Source organism: Aptenodytes patagonicus, chromosome 18 (assembly GCF_965638725.1).
Source record: "Aptenodytes patagonicus chromosome 18, bAptPat1.pri.cur, whole genome shotgun sequence".
Classification (NCBI taxonomy): domain Eukaryota; kingdom Metazoa; phylum Chordata; class Aves; order Sphenisciformes; family Spheniscidae; genus Aptenodytes; species Aptenodytes patagonicus.
Window position 1 is genome coordinate 9,541,733 of NC_134966.1, and position 22,997 is coordinate 9,564,729.

General features: G+C 47.3%; 1 protein-coding gene across 3 annotated transcripts in view; it reads left to right on the forward strand.

The window, feature by feature from the left end:
* The window catches only part of COL5A1 (collagen type V alpha 1 chain), a 160,296-nt gene that overhangs the window by 88,266 nt on the left and 49,033 nt on the right, over nt 1–22,997 (forward strand). For all 3 annotated transcript variants that reach the window (XM_076355031.1, XM_076355032.1, XM_076355033.1), the window contains exons 12-25: nt 3,534–3,608; nt 5,154–5,246; nt 8,260–8,316; nt 8,476–8,529; nt 9,179–9,232; nt 10,078–10,131; nt 12,544–12,597; nt 13,537–13,590; nt 15,619–15,663; nt 18,515–18,568; nt 19,783–19,827; nt 20,458–20,511; nt 21,122–21,166; nt 21,997–22,050. In XM_076355031.1, coding sequence (XP_076211146.1) covers nt 3,534–3,608; nt 5,154–5,246; nt 8,260–8,316; nt 8,476–8,529; nt 9,179–9,232; nt 10,078–10,131; nt 12,544–12,597; nt 13,537–13,590; nt 15,619–15,663; nt 18,515–18,568; nt 19,783–19,827; nt 20,458–20,511; nt 21,122–21,166; nt 21,997–22,050 — 792 coding nt within the window. The remainder of the gene's footprint in view (nt 1–3,533; nt 3,609–5,153; nt 5,247–8,259; nt 8,317–8,475; nt 8,530–9,178; nt 9,233–10,077; nt 10,132–12,543; nt 12,598–13,536; nt 13,591–15,618; nt 15,664–18,514; nt 18,569–19,782; nt 19,828–20,457; nt 20,512–21,121; nt 21,167–21,996; nt 22,051–22,997) is intronic.

The following is a 22,997-nucleotide window of genomic DNA, read 5'->3' on the forward strand; positions in this document are numbered from 1 at the left end:
TGTGGGAGGTTTCAGAGGACTCATCTTGGGGGAGGGCGGTCTAGGATGACTTAGGCAGGTTTCTTCCAGCAGTGGGAAGAAGAAAATATGGCACTTTAAGAGACCAGAGAGCTATTTCATGGGAACTTCGGACTGGAATGAAGAAAGTGGGGGAAAATGCAGCTCCTTTGAACAAGATGAGCTGCAGCATTAGAGCAGACTGCAGCTCTGTCACCGACCCCGCTGTGTGTTTGGAAATCTGGGGTGTCTTGATCAGCGTGCCTCTGGGGGAAGGCTGGTCGCAAAGCAATAGCTATAGCTTCCAAGACTATACAGTCAGTGCGTCCCAAAGGACTCATTCCCCCTGAGGACAGTTTTGCATCTCAGAAGTGTACTAGGTCCCTGAAATCCTTATTGGGGTTCTGAAAGGCTTGACGTTTTCAGGGTGCCCTCTTTTCCATCAGACGGCAAGCGCTGCCTTACCTAGAAGACCCCAAATACTGTGAGAGAGATCTTCTGTTCTGTAATTTTCTGACCAGGGCTGAAAATGGCAGAAAAATAATTCTGGAGAGACACTTACAGCAAATTTTGAGGCTCAATACTGTGGGCTGCTGGGCACCACTCTGTCACTCGAGGAGCCCGGGCACTAACACACTGAGGTTTCAGTTTAAACATTCCCTTGAAATACTGCATTAGTGTTTGCACTCGGCATGGCATTTTAGAGCACTGCACCAAATGAAAGTTGAAGTCTCCATCCTTGGCTGCTATATATCAGCAAATCTCTATTTACATAATGAGTGACACAGATTTACACCAACTGAGAGTCTGGCATGCTGCATTTCTTAAAGGCATTCGTGAAAGTAAATTTAACAAGTCCTTTATGGGTTTGATTTTCCTCCGTACCGTTGCCCCCCGCCGCTCCACCCCACAAGGAAAAGACCTCACGCACTCAACCTGAAACAAAAAGAGGCGTTTATGTATAAAAACATTGCATCAATGTTTGTCAGGCAGAGTACGTGCAGAGAGATAAACAAGCTCATTCCTGATCCATCATATGCAGGACCGGAGTTAAAGGAGGAGAGAGAGAGGGGAAGAAAGTTTATTATATAAAATGAGTCTGGCCCAAATGATTTCTTGTGCTTCTGGTCCAACAGATGGGACTGCCCTCTGCACCTCAGCAGCGGAGTCAGGGACTCTGGTGTCGGCCAGACTAAGTAAACAGCGTGAATGTAACATCATGAGCTTGTCTTGAAAAATGGATGGGCTGGTGTGTTATGCAGTCTCCCTTTGGCGCTGAGGGAGCTGCTGGGTCTCTTTTTTTTTTTTTTTTTTTTTTTTTTTTTTTTGCTGATAAATCACTGGCTGCAGTGCTGTCTGCTGCAGCGCTGGGAGCAGCGTTGTTATTCCAGGCCGGTTGCGGTGCAGACCTTGGCTCCTCATCCGCAGCGCTGCTCTGCCCTGTAATTGTGGTGCGGGTCCAGCCGCAGCCCGGCCGGAGCGATGCACGGGCTGGGGCAGGGTGGAGTAGTGGCAGCTCTTCACCCCCACCCTGGTGCTGGGCTCTAATTTAGTGCTTGAAACTTTGCCTTGAATATTTTGGGTTCCTTTTTAAGAGGGAGACGACGAGGGAAATGTTAAGTTGAACACGGCATAGAGGGAATGGAAGAAGAGGGAACAAAGAGATTGAGAAATGCACCAAGATCTTGCTGGAAGACAGTGGGGCAAGGATAATGCATCAAACACTTTGGTTTGGTGGCTTGGTTTTTTAAAACGTTCTGATTTTTAGGAACTCTGTTACCTATTTCTCTTTCCCTCCTCCCTTTCGACCTTTATCCGCTTCCCTTTGCCTTGTGGGGTGAGCGTGCAACTTTCCGGGGCAAGGTCTGGCTCTTCTGTGTCCCTGTAGCGTGTCCATATATGTCTGTGATTTGTGGCAGGGTTTTATTTTTACTTTGGTGTCTGCACAGGCTGGAGGGCTTTCAGGCAGGTTGAAGAGAGCAAGAACTAACATAGATGTTTGTTGCTTGCCCTTCTAAGAGCTTTGGTTCTCCGCAGATAGATTTATTATTGGTATTTACTAAACAGGGGAGTGTCCAAGTCCTAAAGCTTGAGCTGTTGGCCAGGCGGTCCTGTCTGTCTCGCCATGAAATGAGCACCAGGGCTGCTCTTCGCCTCACTGGGATGTGATCAAGTCACTCTTGCCTTTGGCTCCTTAAGCTGGTGTGAAAATTGGAATTAGGCGTACACGTTGAGTAGTTGGATGTCATCCTCATTTGCATGTAGGATTGCTGGATGGATGTGCAAATTTGGGTTAACTTAAACTTTTTGCCAAGTACACAGTTGGGAACACAAATAATCTATGGGCTGCCTTAGGAAAATTGGCCATATTTGATTACTTATAGCTTCATCAATAGATCTTTTACTGCATACTCGTTTCTTTAGTACAAGTTAAAGATACTCAACTGATGTTAATCAGCACAGCTCCATTGAGATCCTCAGGGTTTTGCTGATTTACAGCTGCTGACAGGATCACTCCCTTGTAGATGGAAGTAGTCTCATAGGACTGAAAAAAAAAAAAGAGAGAAAAATGGAATGACCCAGATGACTGAACATGTATGGAAATGTATTTATCTTTCCACATTTCTGTTTCACTGACCTGAGTTATGAAGTTTCGTATACTTTTTTAAATAGGTTTTAACAGACCCAACTAAGCATTGATTCCATTAACTTGGAACATTGCAGAGATTTTTATTGCTTGCTTAAAAATTGCATATGGCAGACCCTGAAAATACAGGGGCCAGGATGTAAGAAGAGGGAATTGCTAAGAAAAATCGTGTGCACTTACAGATGTGTGTCCTAATTTCAGCTGGGATAGAGTTAATTTTCTTCCTAGTAGCTGGTACAGTGCTGTGTTTTGGATTTAATATGAGAATAATGTTGATAACACACCGATGTTTTAGTTGCTGCTGAGCAGTGCTTGCACTAGGCAAGGACTTTTCAGCTTCTCATGCCCTGCCAGCGAGAAGCTGGGAGGGGGCACAGCCAGGACAGCTGACCCAAACTGGCCAAAGGGACATTCCATACCACGTGACGTCATGCTCAGTCTAGAAACTGGGGGGAGTTGGCCGGGGGGCAGTGACCGCTGTTCGGGAACTGGTTGGGCATCGGTTGCGGGTGGTGAGCAATTGCATTGTGTATCACTTATTCTGTATATTCTTTTATCATTATTATTATTATTTTCCCTTCCTTTTCTGTCCTATTAAACTGTCTTTATATCAACCCACAAATTTTACCTTCCCCCCTCCCCCCCCCAAATTCTCTCCCCCATCCCACTGGGGGGGTTGAGGGGCAGTGAGCGAACGGCTGTGTGGCGTTTAGCTGCCTGCCGGGTTAAAATCACAACAATGTGCTTCCACAAAATTTGCCATAGCATTGAGATGCCTACGTGCTCAATGCCTGTCTGTCAAGATAGGGAGCCTTTTGTATTGTGACATATGCCTCTATGGACGTGACTAAAATGATGCTATAGAAGCTTATTTTTTTTCTTCTTGTAGGGACCACCTGGTCGCCCAGGTCTTCCAGGAGCAGATGGTTTACCAGGACCACCAGGGACAATGCTTATGTTGCCTGTAAGTACAAGCGTAACTAAAAAAGCATTTAAACGAGTTGGGCTTCTTGACTTTGCTACAGCTTAGTGCCTGTTCTTGCAGAAGTCTCCCATCTCTTTTACACCGAGGACGCATTTTCCTTGGTATAAAAGATGGATCCGGATGGTTGCCCTTGTAAATTTACTTTTTGCAAAGTGCTGTAACTTCTTCACTGGTCAAAAGCATAGGGTAGGTAGGTTTAAAATTTCTAGAAGTGATGAATAAGCTGACTGGGCATGGTGTTGGAGAGTGAAAGTCGTGAAGGAGCAACTGAAGACACCTCCAAGGGCCCAAATTTCCAGGCAGAACCCTCCCTCCTACAGCGAGGAACCTCTAACAGCTCTTCAAAGCGGGTGCCAAAATTGTAAGCACCTGAACGAACCGGTCTCTTCTGATGACCAGTGGTTAACTTGCGCTGGTTTTTTTTTCTCCTGTATGAAGCTAGCAAGTACCGAGTCAGCCTTCTTGGTCCTGGGAAGCTAAAGGAATGGTTATATTTTGTGTCTGCTTTGATGTGAGAAAACCCTAAGGAAACCAGCTGCTGAAAATAAGTGGTTAGGTACTAAAGGGAAAGAGTCTTTAGTGAAAAACCGCAGCATTCTTGTACGGGCTCCAAATGGTAGGGTGATAGTTGTGTAGGTTCCTGGCAGGATGCCTAGGGCAGCCTAGGCCAAGAGCTCAACATGGAGCTTAGCTGGCCATTACAATACGTTTGTTGGCCCCTACAGTAACCAACCGTAGGCCTATAAATTGCATCTCTTTGAATCTGCTTGCCAAGTTCGTGTGGTCATATACCTAGTGCCAACCAAGTGAAACGCAGAGGTGAAATGGAGGTGAAAGAGCCGTCCAAGTAGGTTCTGCCGCCTGGAGAGTTCTTCTTGCAAAACCCGAACGCACATGCAGTTAAGGCAGGAGAAGGGTGTGTGTCCTGGGAAGTGGGCTTGTAGCTGTTGGGGGTGGAAGAGGCAGAAGAAAACACTAAACTCCTTCCCTTTCAAGTTTGGGAAAATAAAACATTGATGTTTGGGGTTTTTTTAAATCCTTTGTGTGCTGAAGGATCCTGGCTTGAACAATAGGCCAAACTCTCTTATTTGAAGCACACTTGAGAAATACAGCCTTTGTCCCGGGGCAAACAGGCAGCTACAGCCAAATAACCTGATGCAACCCCATCTCCGGGGGTCTCCTGGCCAAGAGCATCCGCATGGGGATTATCAGCCCTGTGAGAACTCTGCATTTAGTTTTGGACGGTGGTGTGTGAGGTCCTTACAGTTCAGAGCCTACAAATCCCTCTTATTGTGCGTTACTTTGAGCTGGCAGAATTTGCTGTGCGGGTACGGACATGGGAAACGGTCGGCTTGTGCCTGTGAGCTGGGTGACCTGAGAGCACGGTGGTTAATAGGATGGTCTGGAAGGACAGTGATGGGGTTGGGTCAGTCATGCTGAACAGAGTTGTTTAGGAGTCAGGCTAGCGTGAGGGTGGAGGGACAACAACCCTGTGACCTGCTTTCTCCATCTTGTTCCCATCAGTTCCGCTTTAGTGGAGGAGGAGATGCTGGCTCTAAAGGACCTCTCGTTTCAGCCCAGGAGGCCCAAGCCCAAGCCATCCTGCAGCAGGCCAGGGTAAGTGAAGGGTGGTGGAGATGTCTCTTGCAGCAGGTGCCCGAGGAAGCGGAGGAGGACCAGAATAAATGTGCCAGAGGAGATGTCTTCATACTTGCACCATCCATGGTGCTGGGGGTGGTAACAGCCTCTCATCTGAGATGGTATTGCTTGTGCGATTGCTTGAGCTGATGACATCTGGATGACTTGGCCTTTTACTAATGGCCAGTAATAGGCCAGGCCCTAGAAAGCTGGTTTTAAATTGCCTGCAGACCTTGGACCAGGCCTTCTGCCGGTGCCAGTAGACATAGACCTGTTGGCTTCAGTAGCGTTTGCTGTTTATGCTGACAGTTTTGAGAGTCTATATGAACAGTTGTGGTATATGCTGTAGGGATTTTCTTTCTTTCTTTTGTTTGGTTTTGGTTTTTTTTCCCCCAGTAAATCGTAATAATTAAACATATGTCACAGACGTAAGCTGTTCCCAGCTCCACGGATCTCAACAGGCAAACTGCAACTTTCTTTAATGTTTTTATTTGGAAATACATGATGACTATCCATGCAACCTTTTTTCCTCAGATGACCTTACTGATTGATGACCAAATAATCCCTGGCAGTGTTTGTTAGGTAGGCTAGCTGGTGAAACAAGATCAGCCGTGCATGCTCCCAGTACAACTCCTGTCCCCTGCCTGGATGAGTACCTTAGTGTATAAGGCTTCACGCTCATCTGTTCAAAATAAAACTTAATTTCTAGCCAGTACAGCTTTGAAATTTTTCTTCCATGAGTACTTGTGTGAAGTTACATTTGATCATTGGCACGTTAAAAGCAGAGATGCGAGAGGCACAATTACAGCAGAAGGGAACACGTGGGGACCCCACGAGTGCCCTCCTGCTGTGTTTGCCCCCGTCTTGCCCAGGAGGGACCAAATGCTGGCTGTAAGGACACCCTTGCAGTAAAGGGGAAAATGTAAGAAAGATAGTTGAGGGAGGCAGTTCGCAAAGGGACGCGGCTTTGGGGGCATTGCTCCTCTCCCTGCCAAGTGCAGTCGTCCAGGGACACAGCTTAGGTGTGCTCCTCAGGTCCGAAGCCCACATCTGGCTGCAGCTGGGATGTGTGGCTTGGACGTAGCCAGTCTGTTGTTCAGAGCTGTCGGCGGTCGCTTTAGCACAGACTTTTTGGGCCTGTCTGCTGAAATAGGCTAAAAAGCAATTTATTTCACCCTTTAATGAAATAAAGTCCCTTGGGGTCTCCACCCAGCTGGGTGGCACATGCCCCTTTTAAGTTTATAACGAAGGTTTTGGCTTAGCTGGGGCTATTCTGGTTTCCATCCAACTCCTCTTCTACAAAGGAGTTTGATTTTATATGTATTCAGGTAGAGTACAGGGCCCCGCTGCTACCAGCCACTGCATTTTTCCTGTCTATTAACCTTGCTCCGAGAAGAATATTGGTGGATTATGTTTCTGGTGTTACCTTGTCAGTCTTAATTTTAAGGCTGCCTACGGTTTTTCTATCAGCATTTTATTTTTCTGGGAAATAGGGGGTTTTGACCAGATGAACATTTCATGAGAAGCATCTGCTCTCTCAGACTCTCTGTTTTTGTTCTTTTTTTTTCTGCCTGTTGAAAATTATGGCTGTTAGGAAAAAACCAAAGAACCTCCCTCCCCTCACTCGAAGTCCCTTTTCTCTGTTTTCTTAATTTTCAGGTTTTGGGAAAAATGTAAAAAACAAACAAATCCTGGGTGACTTTTGGGCTGTGGATGAAAAGTTGAATATTTCCATAAAGGAAAAAAATCAATTTCTTGGTTAATTTCAACCTATTGTTAGATAATTTCAGCTGAAACCCCTGATACCAAAACAGAAAGGGAAATAAATGACTTTTTTTTTTTGTGGGGAAGTTAAAGGATATGGCAGGAATGGAAAAGGAGTCCTTGCAGGGGGGAGGATATCTTCTTTCCTTTTTTGAGGGTTTGTTGTTCTTGTTATCGTTGTTGTTAATTGCATTATTAGGTTGATTTATTCCCTTAAAATTTGGCTTTCATTAGACACCAAACATTGTCCCAGCCGGCAGTGTTTTAGAGCATCTCGCTTTTAATGGGGTGTTGTAAAAAGATACCACATAATCTAGCATTTGTGCAATATTTATACCGTTCCAAGTGCAATCACGGGTAGATTTTAATTACTGGAGCACACAGATGTTTATAACTCTTTTAAAGTGTTGAATTGTCACGAGGGAACAAATTGTCCGAGTGATGTTTTAAAGTGTGGACCAGCCCCATTACCCACCATGGAAATTACTGACTTGGTGCATGGTTACATGACACCTTAATTATTGAGCTAAAAGCCCCCTGTTGCAAATAGAATTGTTGTTCTGTTTGCAGGATATTAAATAGTAACCACAAAAAAAAAAAGGAAAAAATTCCTCTAAAATTGAACTCCTAGGATCATAAAGAAAAAAATCCTCCTAAACTGAACGGGGATCATAAATATATGTGAACAAATCCCTGTAGCCTGTCCAGGCAAAGTTTTGACATTTACCTGCAATAATTTGTTGCCAAAAGCATCCATTTTATTGTGTCTATACGTGGTGATGGAAAAGGGGGGATCTGACCTGCAGAGGCAGATTCTCATCTGGTTTAAATGCAGGTAGCTCCTCGCCCCTCCGTCTGCCCTGGGTCTGGGCCAGGGTGTGTCTGTACGCATCTAGACCCGGGGGTTTGTACTTCACGTGCGCGGTGCAGAGCGGGGGTACGGGGGGAGGATGCCTACAGGCGGATGGGGGTGTAGGTCCGTATGTCCTCTCAGCAGACTCGTGCACCGTCCGGGGGCTTTGCCCATTTGTGGACGCAGAAAGGAGTCGGTGGGGCAGCGGGTTGGACGTTCGTGGGTAAATTCACTGAGGGTACGGACGTTGCTCCGAGGATTCGTGGTTCTCGGGGAGTGGAGAGAACGCGTGGCTGGTGGCGCGATGGTGGCTTTGTCCCATTGCGGCGAGGAAGCGGAGACACCAACTGAGCAACGTTTCTCTTTCTGTTGCAGCTGGCGCTGAGAGGACCAGCGGGGCCAATGGGTCTGACGGGGCGGCCGGGCCCCATGGTAAGTGAGCGGGCAAGCAAGGACGGAGCAGACCCAGCTGGCGCCGGCTCCGTGGATGCTCTGGGTTACCTGCCTGAACGGTTCTTTCTTAACATGGTATGAATCTTCCCTCTTACTCTGTTGTGGAAAAATGTAATAAATCATGTTCTCTATTCAAAGGGACCCCCGGGCAGTGGAGGACTAAAGGGAGAAGCTGGAGATATGGGACCTCAGGTGAGTATGGGAAAAGGGGGTGACCGGAGGGATCTGGGGGAAACGAAGGCGTGGAGCAGCCAGTCCTGCTTTAGAGAGGCTGTTGTGAAGGAGCAATTCAGTAACCCAATGCCAGCTGAAAGTAGGAAGGTGTGGGAACATCTGTTTTGCACATAAATGTTCCTTCAAGTATCCAAATGCAGACTCAAGGCATAATTTTAAGCCAACAGTGTAAAATTCTGTGGGTGGTAGTCCTTTCCTGCGAAGACATCCGTGGAGGAGTCCTGTAAACACGAGATAGGTTGGAGTATGGGGAGTTTGCTAATGCTCAGGAAATTGTTCTTCCAAGCCGTAAATCCTGCTTTAAGGGAAAGTTCCCATTTTCTAATGGTGAGGGAAGTGATTTGTCTCCACCATGTGGAGCTGCTTGCAGGGCAAAAGCTTCCTCATGGATAAACGCGTGCGATTCCTGTCCAGAGATGCTCAGTCCTGAGCCTTTCCTGTGTATCCTGAACCATGGGCTCTGCTCGAGGGGTTCACGTCCCATTTTGTAGCCCTGGTGACTCTGACAGCCCCAGCAGCGCCTGATCTGTGATGCCAGCAGGCACTGGGTCCGTCTGTTGTGCCTTTGGGTGATGGCATTTCTTCCTCTCTCCTTGATGCCTTGCAGGGTCCACGAGGCATCCAGGGTCCTCCTGGTCCAGCAGGAAAACCAGGCCGCAGGGTGAGTGTCCTGGGAGCTGTGCTGACGACTGCATTAACTACAACTTCTGCTAGAAACTGTTTCTGCTGCCAAACAATTTCTGAGCACCGAGCGCGTTGCACAAGAGCAGGCTGGCAGCCAGCTGGTGGCTTGTCCAGGACCTCTCCATCCATCTGGGCAGATGCAAATGGGGATGAGAGTTAAAAGCCAGGCGGCGTGGGGAGAACTGCAAGTCCACACTTGCCACTCTTTTGTCGTCTTTTTTTTTTTTTTCTCTGCGGCGTTGAGGTTGTAGCTGCATAAACGCTCCGGGCTGGTTTGGACAGTCCCCAAGTCTCAGTAGTGCGCGAGGAGGATCCGGTCCCCGGGGGTTTTCTGGAGTTGGTATAAATTGTGCTCACTTGCTCTGTCAGCATCCCCAATGCTGATTATTTTACTCTATCCTCTGGCTTGTCATGATTTGGCTTGCCAGAAAAAGAAACAAGAAAATCTTTTGTGTGACCTGCTTCTGGCTTTCTTAAAAAAAAAAAAATTATCTCATTTCAATTTGCAGACATCGTCATTAGCATATCTTAAAATGTGCTGGAAGATAATTACTTCAAATTAAAATCAATGACCATGTCCCAGCATCCCATGTAATGAAGCAGCTTCGCTGCCATTTGTCTCGCACCCCTCGTTAGCGCCAGGCTGAGCCCGGGATGCTACTTCAAAAACAGACCAGCATTTTTTCCCTTGCCAAGGGAAGCTGCTCCCCAGCCGGCGAGCTCCGACTTAAATAAAACCTCACTCGGCCACAGACCAAAGAGCAGATGTCCCTGTGGTCCTGCCTTACCCTTTGTATTTGACTTTGCTTTTCTCTGTTGCAGGGACGAGCTGGCAGTGACGGCGCCCGGGGAATGCCAGGCCAGACAGGACCAAAGGTAGCGCCACGTATTTATGTGCGTCTGGTTTTTAGCAAGCATGAACTGAGGGACCCTTGGCAGAAGGAGCCCACCTTGCTTGAAGGAGGTTGTTGAAATGCTCCAGCGACTCCTGTGAAGTCATGGGCTCCACATTTGAGAGAGGGAGGTTAAACACACACCTACAAGGCAGAATAGCAATTTCTTTTCTTTTCTTTTCCTTTTTTTTTTAATGCAACTTATTTAAATTGCTGGATCCTCTTAAGAATGAAATATGCTCCCTTGGCTGCAGTTGTAGAACAAATACTTTGGAATCCCAATTATGAAAGACAAACATGAATGAGCAGTTGGAAACGTCCTAAAAATATAACTACCAAAAAAATACCTATTAACTGGGAGAGGAAATGTAGAAGGTGTGGTGAGGAATTTTAATGCCCTGTATTTTTATTTGAGACAAAATCCCTTCATTCAGCTGTGATCTGCTGGTATTATTAAGTAAGAAAGAAGCTTTTCCACTGAAATTGAATGCAGAGAAAGTTTGCTCAGGGAATCATGTATTAGAAGGTTTAAGTACTTTATTATGTAGATACTTAAAGCTGGACTAGATGGGGGGGGTTTGATACAGAGACAGGAGACTGCAAATCATTTATCCTGTAAAGTGCTTTAATGAGTGTCGACTGCCCTCAAAGGAATAGATGCCAGGGAAGAAGGGAAAACAGAGTAACGAGCAGCGCTGGAAAGAAGGAAATTTGCTGTGAGCAGAGACAGAGCGATGCTCTAGGACCTGCCACAAGGAAAGCGCTGTTGGTTACCCTGGGTGCACCTCGGCCAGCCTTGGCCAGACCGATCTGTCCTCAGATCTGCTCAGGTGTCATCGACTTTCCTTTCTAATAGGTAAAGTATTTGTGGGAGGGAGGAGCTGGTACTATTTTCACACACCAGTAGTATGTGAAAATACAAGTGGCTTCACCTCTTCGCAGAGGAAAAGGGGACTTTTCTATCTACTGGGTGGTGCTCGCTGCCTTCTGCCCTGGGCGTTAGGAGATGGTGTCACCCACGACTTGCAAACACCCCTGCGTCTCCTCTTTTCTAAAGAGTTGAGGCTTCCAGGAAAAGGCTGGCTCTGTGCACTCCTGTCCCCGTTTTCCCCCCAGAACAAACACAGGAGACTGGAACAGGGCACAAATTTGGAGAGAAACCCTGTTGTGGCTTGCCATGGTTCACCATAAGCTCTCCGCATACCGACCCGGAGGACCTGCATGGGCACGGGCGAAAGCCCCGGGAAGGCAGGCTCCTGCTGCCTGCCTGCTCTAGGACTAATGGGGTTTTGCTTTTTTCTTCCTCACACTTGAATTTCTCAACGTTGCCCGTTTCCTTTGGGAGCATCCAGGGGCCTGGGCAGGGGACGTGAGGAGCGCACTCAGGGGATGTTCGCGTGGTCGTTTGCAGGCAGATGCTGGCAAGCGCTGCCTGCACTCTGCCAGCGTGAGGTTGCGTGACTTTCTCAACGCGGTGCCATGCACAAATTATCACACTGGCCTTTTAGCAGAGCTCATTATTTTGGGCTTGGCATCGTGCTCCCCAGAAGGATGCCCAAAGCTCTGTTTGGCCCAGAGCTGCGTTTACAGCAGTAGGCAGTGGCAGGAGCTGCTGGAGATGTGTAGGAAAAAAGAGGTATGCTTGGAGCCATCCTGGCCTTGGTTTGCCTTCCCTGTATCAGTAGCTTGGGGCTATATATCCCCTATACATCCCCGGTCTCACAGCTGGCTTTGTGCCTGGTCAGGCAGAGCAGGCTGCTCTTTGCAGGGTGGTGTGGAGATGCCCCTTTCGCAATACCCTTAAGCATCCATGTGAAATCACCAAATTTACCAGCTGATGACATTCCTTTTTAGGTCAAAACAGATCTGTCGTCTGACCTTGACTTCATTAAGACGGTGTCCAGAATTTATTTGTATATATTTTTGTTTCCTTGGAGTGTCCAGGAGGGTTAAAAGGATGCGTGGGATGGATTGCAGTGAGGCTCAGGGTGGTGTTTGGGGACCTGTTGGCAGGCATGGGAATACTATTGTCCGGTTTGCTCACCAGTGGATTGTCGTTTGTAATTCCATGGAATTAAAAAAAAATAAATAAATGGACTAGAAGAACCTGACCAGATGGGAGATGCTTTAGATCATGGAGAGATGTCACCCAGAGAAGCTCTGAAATCCACATGGAAAAACATTTAAAACTGTAGGTGCTGGGGGAAGAGGGAGGGGGTAAAATGACTTCGAGCTTTTTTTTCTTTTTTTTAATCTATAACTTTGAAATCATCACTGCTGGGGAGGCTGAATGTCTGAGGGACAAAATTGATCCCTCCTTGACACAGAAAGGAAACAAATTGGGAAGATATTCAACAGCAGGTGGAAATGTGTGCTAAACTGGTTTTTCTTTTAGGGTGACCGAGGGTTTGATGGCTTGGCTGGTTTGCCTGGTGAGAAGGGAAATAGAGTAAGTTATCTTCCACTTGTCTTCTGGCCATGTTCTGTAATGAAACCTTGGCAAGAGGAGGTGGCGGCTGGGAGGTGCTGGGAGGAGGGCAGCTGTTGCTGGGGATGCACCGCAATGGTGCAGTTAGGAGAGGATGAGAGCGTTCCGTAAGAGCGTGCGGGATGTCACAGCATCCCTCCCAGGCACAGCATTCACATCCTGGGAAGCTGCAAGATCCTTCTGGGACTGCTTGAAATTGGAAAGGGGGAAAAAAATTTCCTTAATAAAATGCAGACTGAAAAACAAAGCAAGAAGCAAAACCTGCTTTTAGACAGTGCAGTTGTGAATGGAAATGGCCAAAAACTATAATGGAATTATAATGGGATTCTTCTCTTTGCTTTATAATTAAACAATGGGAAAAAATGCAAGAAGCAGGTTATTTTGGCAGGCTGTTCGTGTCTCCCCTCCCTAGAGAGCGCAGCCATTGCTTTATAAAGCAAGGGAGTGTTTGAACAGCGGAGATTGCATCGTGATTACAAGCTACACAGGAAAGGGAAGACGGTGCCCGAGAGAGATGCTTAATCAGCCAGAAATGGAACAGCATGCCTTGGGTAAAGCAATAACTGCGTGCAGAGCCTGAGTCCCTTTCCTGAAGGAGCTACAGCGCCTGCTTGGTTCCCAGACCCCTGCTGAAGTGTCACCAGTAAATCCTGTGAGCTCTAGCCCCTGGAGGACATTAGTCTGTCAGTGCTGGAGCCCATGCGTGGCCCTGAGCAGGTAGAGAAGGGCTGCTGCTTCAGAGAGCACAGGGAGACGGGAACCGTGAGGGTATGAGTACCTTCAGCACGTGGTGCAGACAGAAAAGTCAAGCCTGTTGCCTGGATTCTCAACATTACCCAATATTTTCTATTGCCAAAGTGTCTCTGCCTTCTCTGAAGCTTTTCTGTTGTTTCTTTATAGGGTGAGCCAGGCCCCCACGGACCCCCAGGGGCACCCGGAGAGGATGGGGAGAGGGTAAGTCTATCTCTGGATTCGGCAGTCCTTTGAATTCATAACTAACTCCTGTAAACAAGAAGCAGATGCAGTATCAGCCGGAGACGTGGCAAGAGCAGCCAGCACCGGCATGTCGTCCGCTGCCAGTCGGCAGCGGTAGCACCCCGTCCTTGTGTCCTGGGGATACTGCAGGTGGCCATGGCGAGAGGGAAGCAGAGCAAGAGGATGGGAATAAAAGTGAAAAGAAGAATTTTTTTTTAAAAATCTGGTCAGAAAACTCAGTTTTCGTTTAAAAAAAAAAAAAAAAAACCACAAAAAAAACCACACAAGAAAAATGTTCATCGTCTAGGTGTGCAAAGTATCACTTCTGATTTTCTAAGATCCAGCAAATTTTGCAGCAAGACTTGGGGAACAGAAATTCCAGACAGATGTGGGAATCAAAGATTAAATCATTCACTTCTCCTTCCACACTGTTTAGTCAATGGTCGAAGGCCTTTAGCAAAGCTCAAACTAAGTGATTACAGGTCTAGAAGGGCTGGTTTAAGAGGAGAGGTTGAAAATGCTGAATTCGTGGCTGTGAGGAGCGTGTGGTTTAATCGGAGGAGCGAGTATGGATTTCCCAGGCTCTAATCCCCTTCCACGATGTTTTCTCTCCACCTTTGGCTATTTGTTTTCTCTGTAAAGCACAGATAATAACATCTTCCTCACCACGATGTTGTGAGGATTAATTAGTTGCGGCTGTAAAGTGCTTTGAAGTTGAAAAGGCCAAACCCCTGTCTTGCGGGGAAAGAACGAGTGTCTGGAGAACTTTCATTCTAAAGAGAAAAAGAAACCGTTCGAGGTGTGCAGGGAGAGAAGCTCGGAGCGCATAACTGGGAAGAGGAGCACGAATTTTATCAGCAGAAGAGGAGGGTTTACAAGGGCTGGTTGCTGGGATTGATTTCCTAAGAGGGAGCCTCAGGTTTTGAGTGATTTAAAAGGAACTCAGGGGAAGCACCTTCTAATACTCCTGGGGGATCGGTCGGGCATCAGCAGGAGATGGGAGCGGAGGGGTGAGCAATTACCCCTTTGCTGCCTCTGGTTTATCTGAGGAGCCCGTGGGCTAATTTGGCTAAACCACGTTCCCAGGGTGGCACTCCCATGCTGGCTTCCCATTCAGTTTGGTATTAAATCTTGCAGTTATTGACTCGTGTGCCCTGAATTGTTTCTACAATATCTTGTCTATTAGCAAAATCCATCTTTATAAACATTGACATGAATTACGAAGTATCCTTACAGCATTTCTAATTGTGCTGGTTTTGGCTGGGGTAGAGTTAACGTTCTTCCCAGTAGCAGGTATGGGGCTGTGTTTTGGATTTGTGCTGGAAACAGTGTTGATAACACAGGGGTGTTTTCGTTATTGCTGAGCAGTGCTGACACACAGTCAAGGCCTTTTCTGCTTCTCACACCACCCTGCCAGCGAGCAGGCTGGGGGGGGCACAAGAAGTTGGGAGGGGACACAGCCGGGACAGCCGACCCCAACTGACCCAAGGGATATCCCACACCATATGGCGTCATGCCCAGCAATAAAACAGGGGGAAGGTTGGCCGGGGGGCTGCTGCTCGGGAACTGGCTGGGCATCGGTCGGTTGGTGGTGAGCAATTGTTTTCATTTGCATCACTTGTCTTTCTTGGGTTTTAGTTCTCTCTTTTTGTTATTTTCCTTTTCATTACAATTTTTTATTTTATTTCGATTCTTAAACTGTTCTTACCTCAACCCACGAGTTTTCTCACTTTTACCCTTCCAATTCTCTTCCCGAAGTGAGCGAGCGGCTGTGTGGTGCTTAGTTGCTGGCTGGGGTTAAACCTCGGTAAATTCTGCACACGCAGTATTAGTCTCCAGGCTTACAAGGTCTTCCTTATGCCCAGCTACCCTTTTATTACTCCAGGGAAGCTGGTTTTCTGTGTGATTATTATTTAACAAGAATGAGACACCTGTGATGTGACTGAAATATAACTGGTTTGTTCTGTCTCTTTTGCTGCTTCTCTCTGCGCCTTTGCTGCTGAGCAGGGAGACGATGGAGAAGTTGGACCCAGAGGTCTACCTGGAGAACCTGTGAGTATCTCCTCTGTTTTGCTTTTTTTTCACTAAGATGGCTACTGAGAAAAGAAGATGCTTTCTGTTTGGTTTTTTTTGTTTGATTGGGTTTTTGTGTTTTGTTTTTTGTTTGGTTTTTTTAATGAGCAAAATTCTCATTGATTTTATTTGCTCACTGGCTCATCTTTGGAAAAAAACGTAATTGTAAATGTAAAGCTTAGCTTAGATCGGTCTCATACCTGCATGTATCCTTCTTCCTGATGTGTTAGGATTCAGGTAAGCAGGGTGAGGTGGAAATTATGCATGGTGAACATACACGAAATACAGTTTTCATGAGTGTTCATAGCAAACTCCAGTGAGGAACGGTTTTGTCCGCTATTGCGCGGGTAATGGCAGCAATCAGCCGTGCAGCTCCCTTGCCCGCACGCTTAGTTTTGTGCAGCGTGAGCGATCGCTTTTAAATCTCAGGATGAAATCCTGGCAGGATTGAGCTCAAGGGGGGGGCACTTCTAGCCCTGACTTCAGTGGGGTCAATATTCTGTTCGCAGTGCACAAAACTTCATAAATCTGCAGAATTTGTCAGTGTTTGGGCCTCCACATGCTGCTAACACCAGAGCAGCTGAACCAGGGCCAGCGAAGGAGGGAGTTCCTAGTATCAAGAAGGTTGAAAGGAGATGCCTAGTGGTGGTGGACAAAAATCTCTTGACCGACCCAAAGAAATGCCTTGACCGACCCAAAGAAATGCCTTGACCGACCCAAAGAAATGCCTTGACCGACCCAAAGAAATGCCTTGACCGACCCAAAGAAATGCCTTGACCGACCCAAAGAAATGCCTTGACCGACCCAAAGAAATGCCTTGACCGACCCAAAGAAATGCCTTGACCGACCCAAAGAAATGCTTTCAGGGAGTATCCCACTGAAAAGAAACAGCTGGGTTGTCAGTTTGAGACTCTGAAAGCATTTTTTCTCCCCAATACTGAGTATTTTTGACTTTACTGGCAATGGTAAACTCTGTTTCTGGCTGTCTGTAGATTTTTGTGTGTAGTACAGTTGTTGGCTGCTTATTTCATCCAAAATGCATTTCCTTTGTTGTGAAAAGAACATTAACTATCTATCATTTGCTATCAGCTTTGCTTTCAAAATGTCTTATCTTGCTGTTCTAAGGCCCAGCATGGTGGCCTGAGAGTAATTGATGAGAACTGTTGGACAGACTTCATGTGAGAAAGGGAAGGGTTGGCATTTACGGACTCACTGGAACTAAATTATAGACGAGATGTCTGATTAACTTCTGGGAAAGATTAATCAACTCAGCTGTCTCCTTAGCACAAGTCTAAGCAATAACTTATGGGTTATTAACGTCTTAAAAGCGTTTTATGTGCTCAGGTAACACAGTAACAAAAGAGGAACTTAAATGGTGATAATGCATGCAGGGAAGTTTATTTTTATTTCAGCAACACGAGTAAAAATATCTGATGGCCAGAGTAAAGGTTTAAATTGCATTACAGGAAACTTCTTGTCATAAACATATACACTCTAAATCTGCATGTTTACCTCTTTCTCTGCCCTGAGCCAAAAGAGTCTTACCAAATTTAATGGTAACTGAAACTAGCGGTGGGACTTCAAAATTTCTTCCTCTTCATCCTGCTCCCTTTCCTTCCATTTCCCATCGCCAGCTGATACAGGCAGAGTTTCTGCTCTGCTGGGGCTCAGCGTGCAAAGCTTTTAGCCCGTGAATGTCTCCAGCGGCTGGGACAGACCACCCGGTCGATGCATCCAGTTTGTGCTGCAAAGTGCGTTTTTCGCAGGATCAAAATCCCCGCAGCCTCCAAGATCAGACACTTTCTTAATGTCTCCTATTTTATCCTGTACCATTTCATTTTAATTCCTCTGTCCTCTCTGCGTCATAAAAAGGGATGTATAATATTTGGGTAGACAGGTAAAACTGCCCATCAATCAAGAACTATTTTCCTCCGTGACAGTTGAACAAGCACCATCCTTGTAAATACCCAGGGTCCCCCTATGGTCCCTAATTTAAGAAAGGGCCCGCGTTTAAAAGGTGAGCTTTCAGATCTGCAGCTGAGTGCACGCATAACCCCATCCCTATGCTTTCACTACAAACCCACCTGAAGGCTCAAGGTAGAGGACGTGCCAGGGTGTGATTTGCAAAGCTTCCTATTGAATGAATACAATTCTCCCGCCATGTCTCTGCTTATTCAATGTGATGCTCCAATCCTACCAATTTCCTTGAAGATGATGCGAGGTTAAATCTGGTGAGAAAGCTAGAAATGGAAAAGAAAACACCATGATACCAGGAGTCCTGTCTGGTTAAGGTTTAAGAACCAAATGCCTTTGAAAATGTACATTTATGCTGCAGGCTGAAAACCTTTTCCAGCCTTGCTGAGTTGTATAGATTGTCAATGATAAAAATTACGTCTGGAGAGATTTTGAAACGCTAACCCTAATGATCCATTAGCGGTATCAGGTCATTCTTCATAATACTCCCCAGCTAGAGTGACGTGGCTGCAAAGTGTCTTGCATCTTTGTGTGCATTACAGGGTAATCCAGGAATACGGTTAAATTAAAAAAAAAAAAAAGTTGGTTTAAGTGGGCCTTATTCCGATCCAAAGAATAAATGTCTGTGCTTATATTATTTATCTTTCTAATTCAAGGATGTGTGCACACAGGATTTCTCTTACTGATTTGTAAACTAAGAAAGCTGCTGTTACTGCAAAACCAACAAGGTCGTTGCCGCGCCAGCCCCGACGCTCCCCAATGATGCTCAGCCGTGCGCAAGCTCACCCCGATTCCACGCTCGCGGCGGCGCGGGGCAGGGACTGGAAACACTAACCCCGTTTGTTTCCCCCAACAGGGACCCCGAGGACTGCTGGGACCGAAGGGGCCGCCGGGACCTCCGGGGCCACCGGTGAGTTCCCGGGGCTGCTGCCCTCCTCAGGCAGTCAGCTGAGCTTTCCGGGCAAAATACCCTGTCCCCGTTAGTCATTCAAGCAGATAATACAGCTGCATAATTTTATACATCTGTGCAATGACAAGAAGTGGTATTCAAAAAAGAGTTATGGCTCAAAGTCCATGTTCTCCCCCATTTTCAGTGGCGTCACGTCCATTTATGGCAGCTCAAGATTTGGCCCACCTGAGTAAATATTAATGCCTCGCTCAGGCTGAAAGGGAAGAACGAGAGTTATTAACACAGTGGCTTTGCTATTAACTTTTGCCTGAGGGCTGGTGAGACTTTAAAGCAGTTTGTTCATATTTTGGGCAAAAGCCAAGGGAAAGAACGTGCTGTTTTTTATTCGGGAGACAATTATCTTATCTGTCGTGCGCTGCTGGAAGTGTTGATGCAGGGGCTCTCTCCATAAATCTCTGCAGCTTGCTGAAGTCCCAGAACTTAAAAACCAAAACCCGGGCTGCTGCTAGAGCTAAGAGGGTCAGCATTGAATAGTGGGCGTTGTGAAACCCTTAGCCCATCCTGGGACGTGAAGACATTTTCACTTGGAGCTCCTAGTCCTGCTGAAATTTAATGAGGGTTCAGGATCTGCTCCAAAGCTGTCTCATGTTGCACAAGCGTGCCATCACACCCAGATAAGTTGCCCCACCAGAGCAAAACGGTGGCAGGGGAATCCCCATCAGGACATCTCCAGATGACATTGTGCCATGTTACCCCCTTAATGAAGATGCTCAGGGAGCGTTTGACCCCGGTTGCCTTTTGTTTTGGCACGGGGCGGCGCAGCCCCGTTGCCTTCGCCCGCTGCCTTGTTGAATGATGCATTCGTGTCCCAGGCGAGGTCTTCTGTCCGGTTGTTCCTTTTCATTTGCTACTCCGTGCCTGCTCGCTGTTGGAGGCGATCGGCTGCGGTACTTAGCCAGGATTTGCTCGACCTGGCGCTGATTCTGCCTCGCAGGCAGGTTAAACCAGCGGGGAAAACACTGAAATGACTCTTTAAAGTGTAAACTGGATTCGTGGAATTGGCTGCTTTACCAAACACCTTTAGAAAATTGTTCCCTTTCCATGAGGTCCAAAGGGCCTCTGGATGTTTTGTTATTTTTATGGCACTTTCTCTGTTTTTGTGGTGCAAAATAAGGAGATACTTTCTTAGTGCTGTTTTTTAAATCCTTTCTCAGGGTGTGGCTGGTATGGATGGACAAACAGGTCCCAAGGGGAATGTGGTAAGTTTTTTACTGCAAATCTCGCAGACGGTTCAGATATTATATAGAGTGAAATGTAAAATGTACTCTTATTAAATTAGATTTGCTAATTGCTTTTTAGCCTGGTCTAGATTTCTATAAGAGCCTGTGAAAACCACAGAGGGTATCTTTCTACAGCAAATGGATGTTAATTTATTATAACTTCTGATGGAATTACACATTATTTCCCCATGAAAGATCAAACATTTTCAGCAAGATGTGTGTTGTTCTAATGAATATAAAAATATAGTAATTTAACTGAGGGGGAAAAAAAGTCTTTATGTGCCTCATACTTTGTACTAATCGAATGAAATGGACTCCCTGCAGAAGAGCCAATGCAAAGCCAGGTTGTGTTAAAGCCCTGCTCAGCTCATTTGGGCTGCATGTCCATGCAGAGAAGCGAGCGTGCCCTGAAATAACTTCACCCCTCCCTGTCCCACCGTGGAGAGAAGCTGTTTCCCTTTCCCAGGAGCTCTCGGTTACCAGCGGCGGGTTAGAGAGGGTGCCGAGAGGGTGCGGGGCTGTGCAGGGGGCAGGAGCCGCGGTGCCTGAGGGAGCACCGGCTCCGCTCTCGCCTTTCCTGCCTTCAGCTCTGCCCTTGTCTCCTCGCAGGGTCCTCAAGGTGAGCCGGGTCCCCCGGGACAGCAGGGTAACCCAGGTGCTCAGGTAAGAGGAAAACTTCTTTTCCATGGGTACGAAAAAGGAAGGATAATTTTGAACAAGCTTCGCTCCCTTGCCAGAGACGGGACCAGCAGTAAGGGGATTGCTGGGAATTGGCTTGATGATACATTGCTGCCCCCAAATCTTCCTGAAAATGCTCCCAGTTTCAGAACCCCCTGGCTCTCACCTGGTTTTTGCTGCCGTGATGCAAAGCCAAACCCAGGTCCAAGCAGCCTCTTCGGCCGAGACACATCTTGTGGCTCATGTCTGATTTTTAGCATCCCATGGTCCAGTTGCTCTGGAGCCAGATGGGTAATACCGATGTCCAAGCCTTGCTGTCAGCCTTCTCCATGGCTCTCAGCAAGTCTTGCTCCTCAGAGCATCTCTGTTTCCACCCTGGGGATGAGCCTGGCTGCACATGGCGGAGCAGTGCAGCTCTCCAGAGGAGGCATGCTGTGCAAAAATGAAATTTTATCATCTCTTGCAAGACATTTTGAGTGGAGCTGGGGAAATCCATAGCCGTCGCAGGCACCAGAATGGCGCTCAGCTGAGGCACTGCCAAAATGCATTTGGAACAACTTGTTCCTTAATGACCCTAGTTTTTTTCTTTTCACAGGGTCTTCCAGGTCCACAAGGCGCGATCGGTCCCCCAGGAGAGAAAGTAAGTTTAAATACTGCAGCTCTGACTTAAGACAGCTGTTGCCTTTAATATGCATTTGCTACTTCAGCTGCTCCTTTGCCCCATATGCAACATCTGTTTGCAGCCATGTCTATGAAAGTCTAATTCCTCTCATTCCAGACAGAAGAGAGACAAGAAAGCACGGTTTACCTCTAATTCATAATATTTGCATTCATTTCCCATCTTAGGAGAAACATTCTGAAGGCAGCCTATGGTAAAACATTAGGAGAGGACTGAAAATTGTCTTTTTCTGTGGGCTAAATGCCTGGAAGTCTGAGCGGGATGGTAATGGGAAAAGCCCGTGGATTTGGCTTGCTCAGCCAAGATCCCCTCCTCCCCGCTGCCCGCCTGCACCAGCTCTCTCTGATTTTCCACCGCTGTTGATGTGGGGTAGGTGCTGGCCTCGGTTCCCCCCAGGCCACCCTAGGGCCGTCAGGATTTAAACAAGGGGAACAGTTTTGCCTACAGAGCAGTGATTCTCTGGGTTTTTGCTCGGCTCCCGTTGAGTAGGGACACAGCGTGCGTCCTGGCATGTGCACCAGGAGAGTCCCCTGCTTGTGTGGGCAGCGCGGGGTGGACTTAAATTATGTCTGTGTGAGGTGCTGGCACTAATGCTGCAGCATCCCAGGATGCTGGAAAAACTCTGCCCACAGAAATAAGCAGGCTCCTGCAAGTCACGTCAGCTTTTCCAACAGACTCGCCTCTCTGCAGGCTTTCACAGCTAGGAAAAGCAAGAAATGTGTCTGAAAAGACCCTTCCTCCGATGCTCTGGAGACTCTGACCACTGCAGCTGTTTTTTTGTTCGTTTTTAGGGGCCGCTGGGCAAGCCCGGTCTTCCTGGCATGCCTGGTGCAGATGGGCCTCCGGTAAGTCGTCCTCTCGTGGGTCTCTGCTTGGCGCCAGGGCTGCGGGGCCTGATCCTGCACCCATCCACCCTGGGTTGCGCCATGGGCTTGTGAAGCGTGTGAGCCTGCAAGGTCAGGCTCACCCTGCTCACGGTTCGGCTGGGTTGAAGGGTTTGAGTTTGAGAAGCCTTGTCCCTGCTCCAAGCTTTGCTCAGCCTCGCAGCGCAGCACTAGGTACTTCTCACCACCTCTTTGGGCGTCTCTTTCCCCTCCTTCTGTTTCTCCTCTCTGTTTTATGTCGGTTGGCAGCTCACCGAGGTAGGGACGGTCTCCTCTGTGTGTGTGGTTATGCGTACCGCAGCACTAGCACGGGGTGGTCGTCATCTCGCTCAGGGCCACTGGGCACTGCTGCAGAACGGTGATAAGAACGGGTTGAAATTGCCTGTCAGTGTTGTATTCTCGCAGCTTCCTCCTAATCCTACTTTAAACATCATTTACTCCTTGCTCTGGGAATTGGTCTTAGGAATCTCTGGCCTTTAAACCTGATCTCATTTTTACACACCTCAGAGGCACCTGGTTTTAAGAGTGCCAAATGTAAAATAGTTACATTCCACTAATGCAAATGCAGAGCATGGCAAAAAAAAAAATTACATTTCCCATCCTGGGATTATCATTCCTGCGGAGGGCGTTTTGAACATTTGTACAATTGTTAGCTGAGTCAACAGAGCAGCTAAAGCAGAGCCCAGAACACCTCTTAAGGCTGTAGCTTTCGATGTGACATTCCTACAGCAGCCTCCAGGGAAGCGCAGCTGGAGGAGACGCAAGGTCTATTTTTATGCAGACTGAAGGCTGTATAAGACCTGCGAGCTGAGCACGTGTGGGTGTGCGTGGACACAGGTCCTTTGCCACAGGTAGCCCTGTAGTTTGCAGACAGTTTGTAGGTTTGTAAGCATATGGGTTGCTCTTTC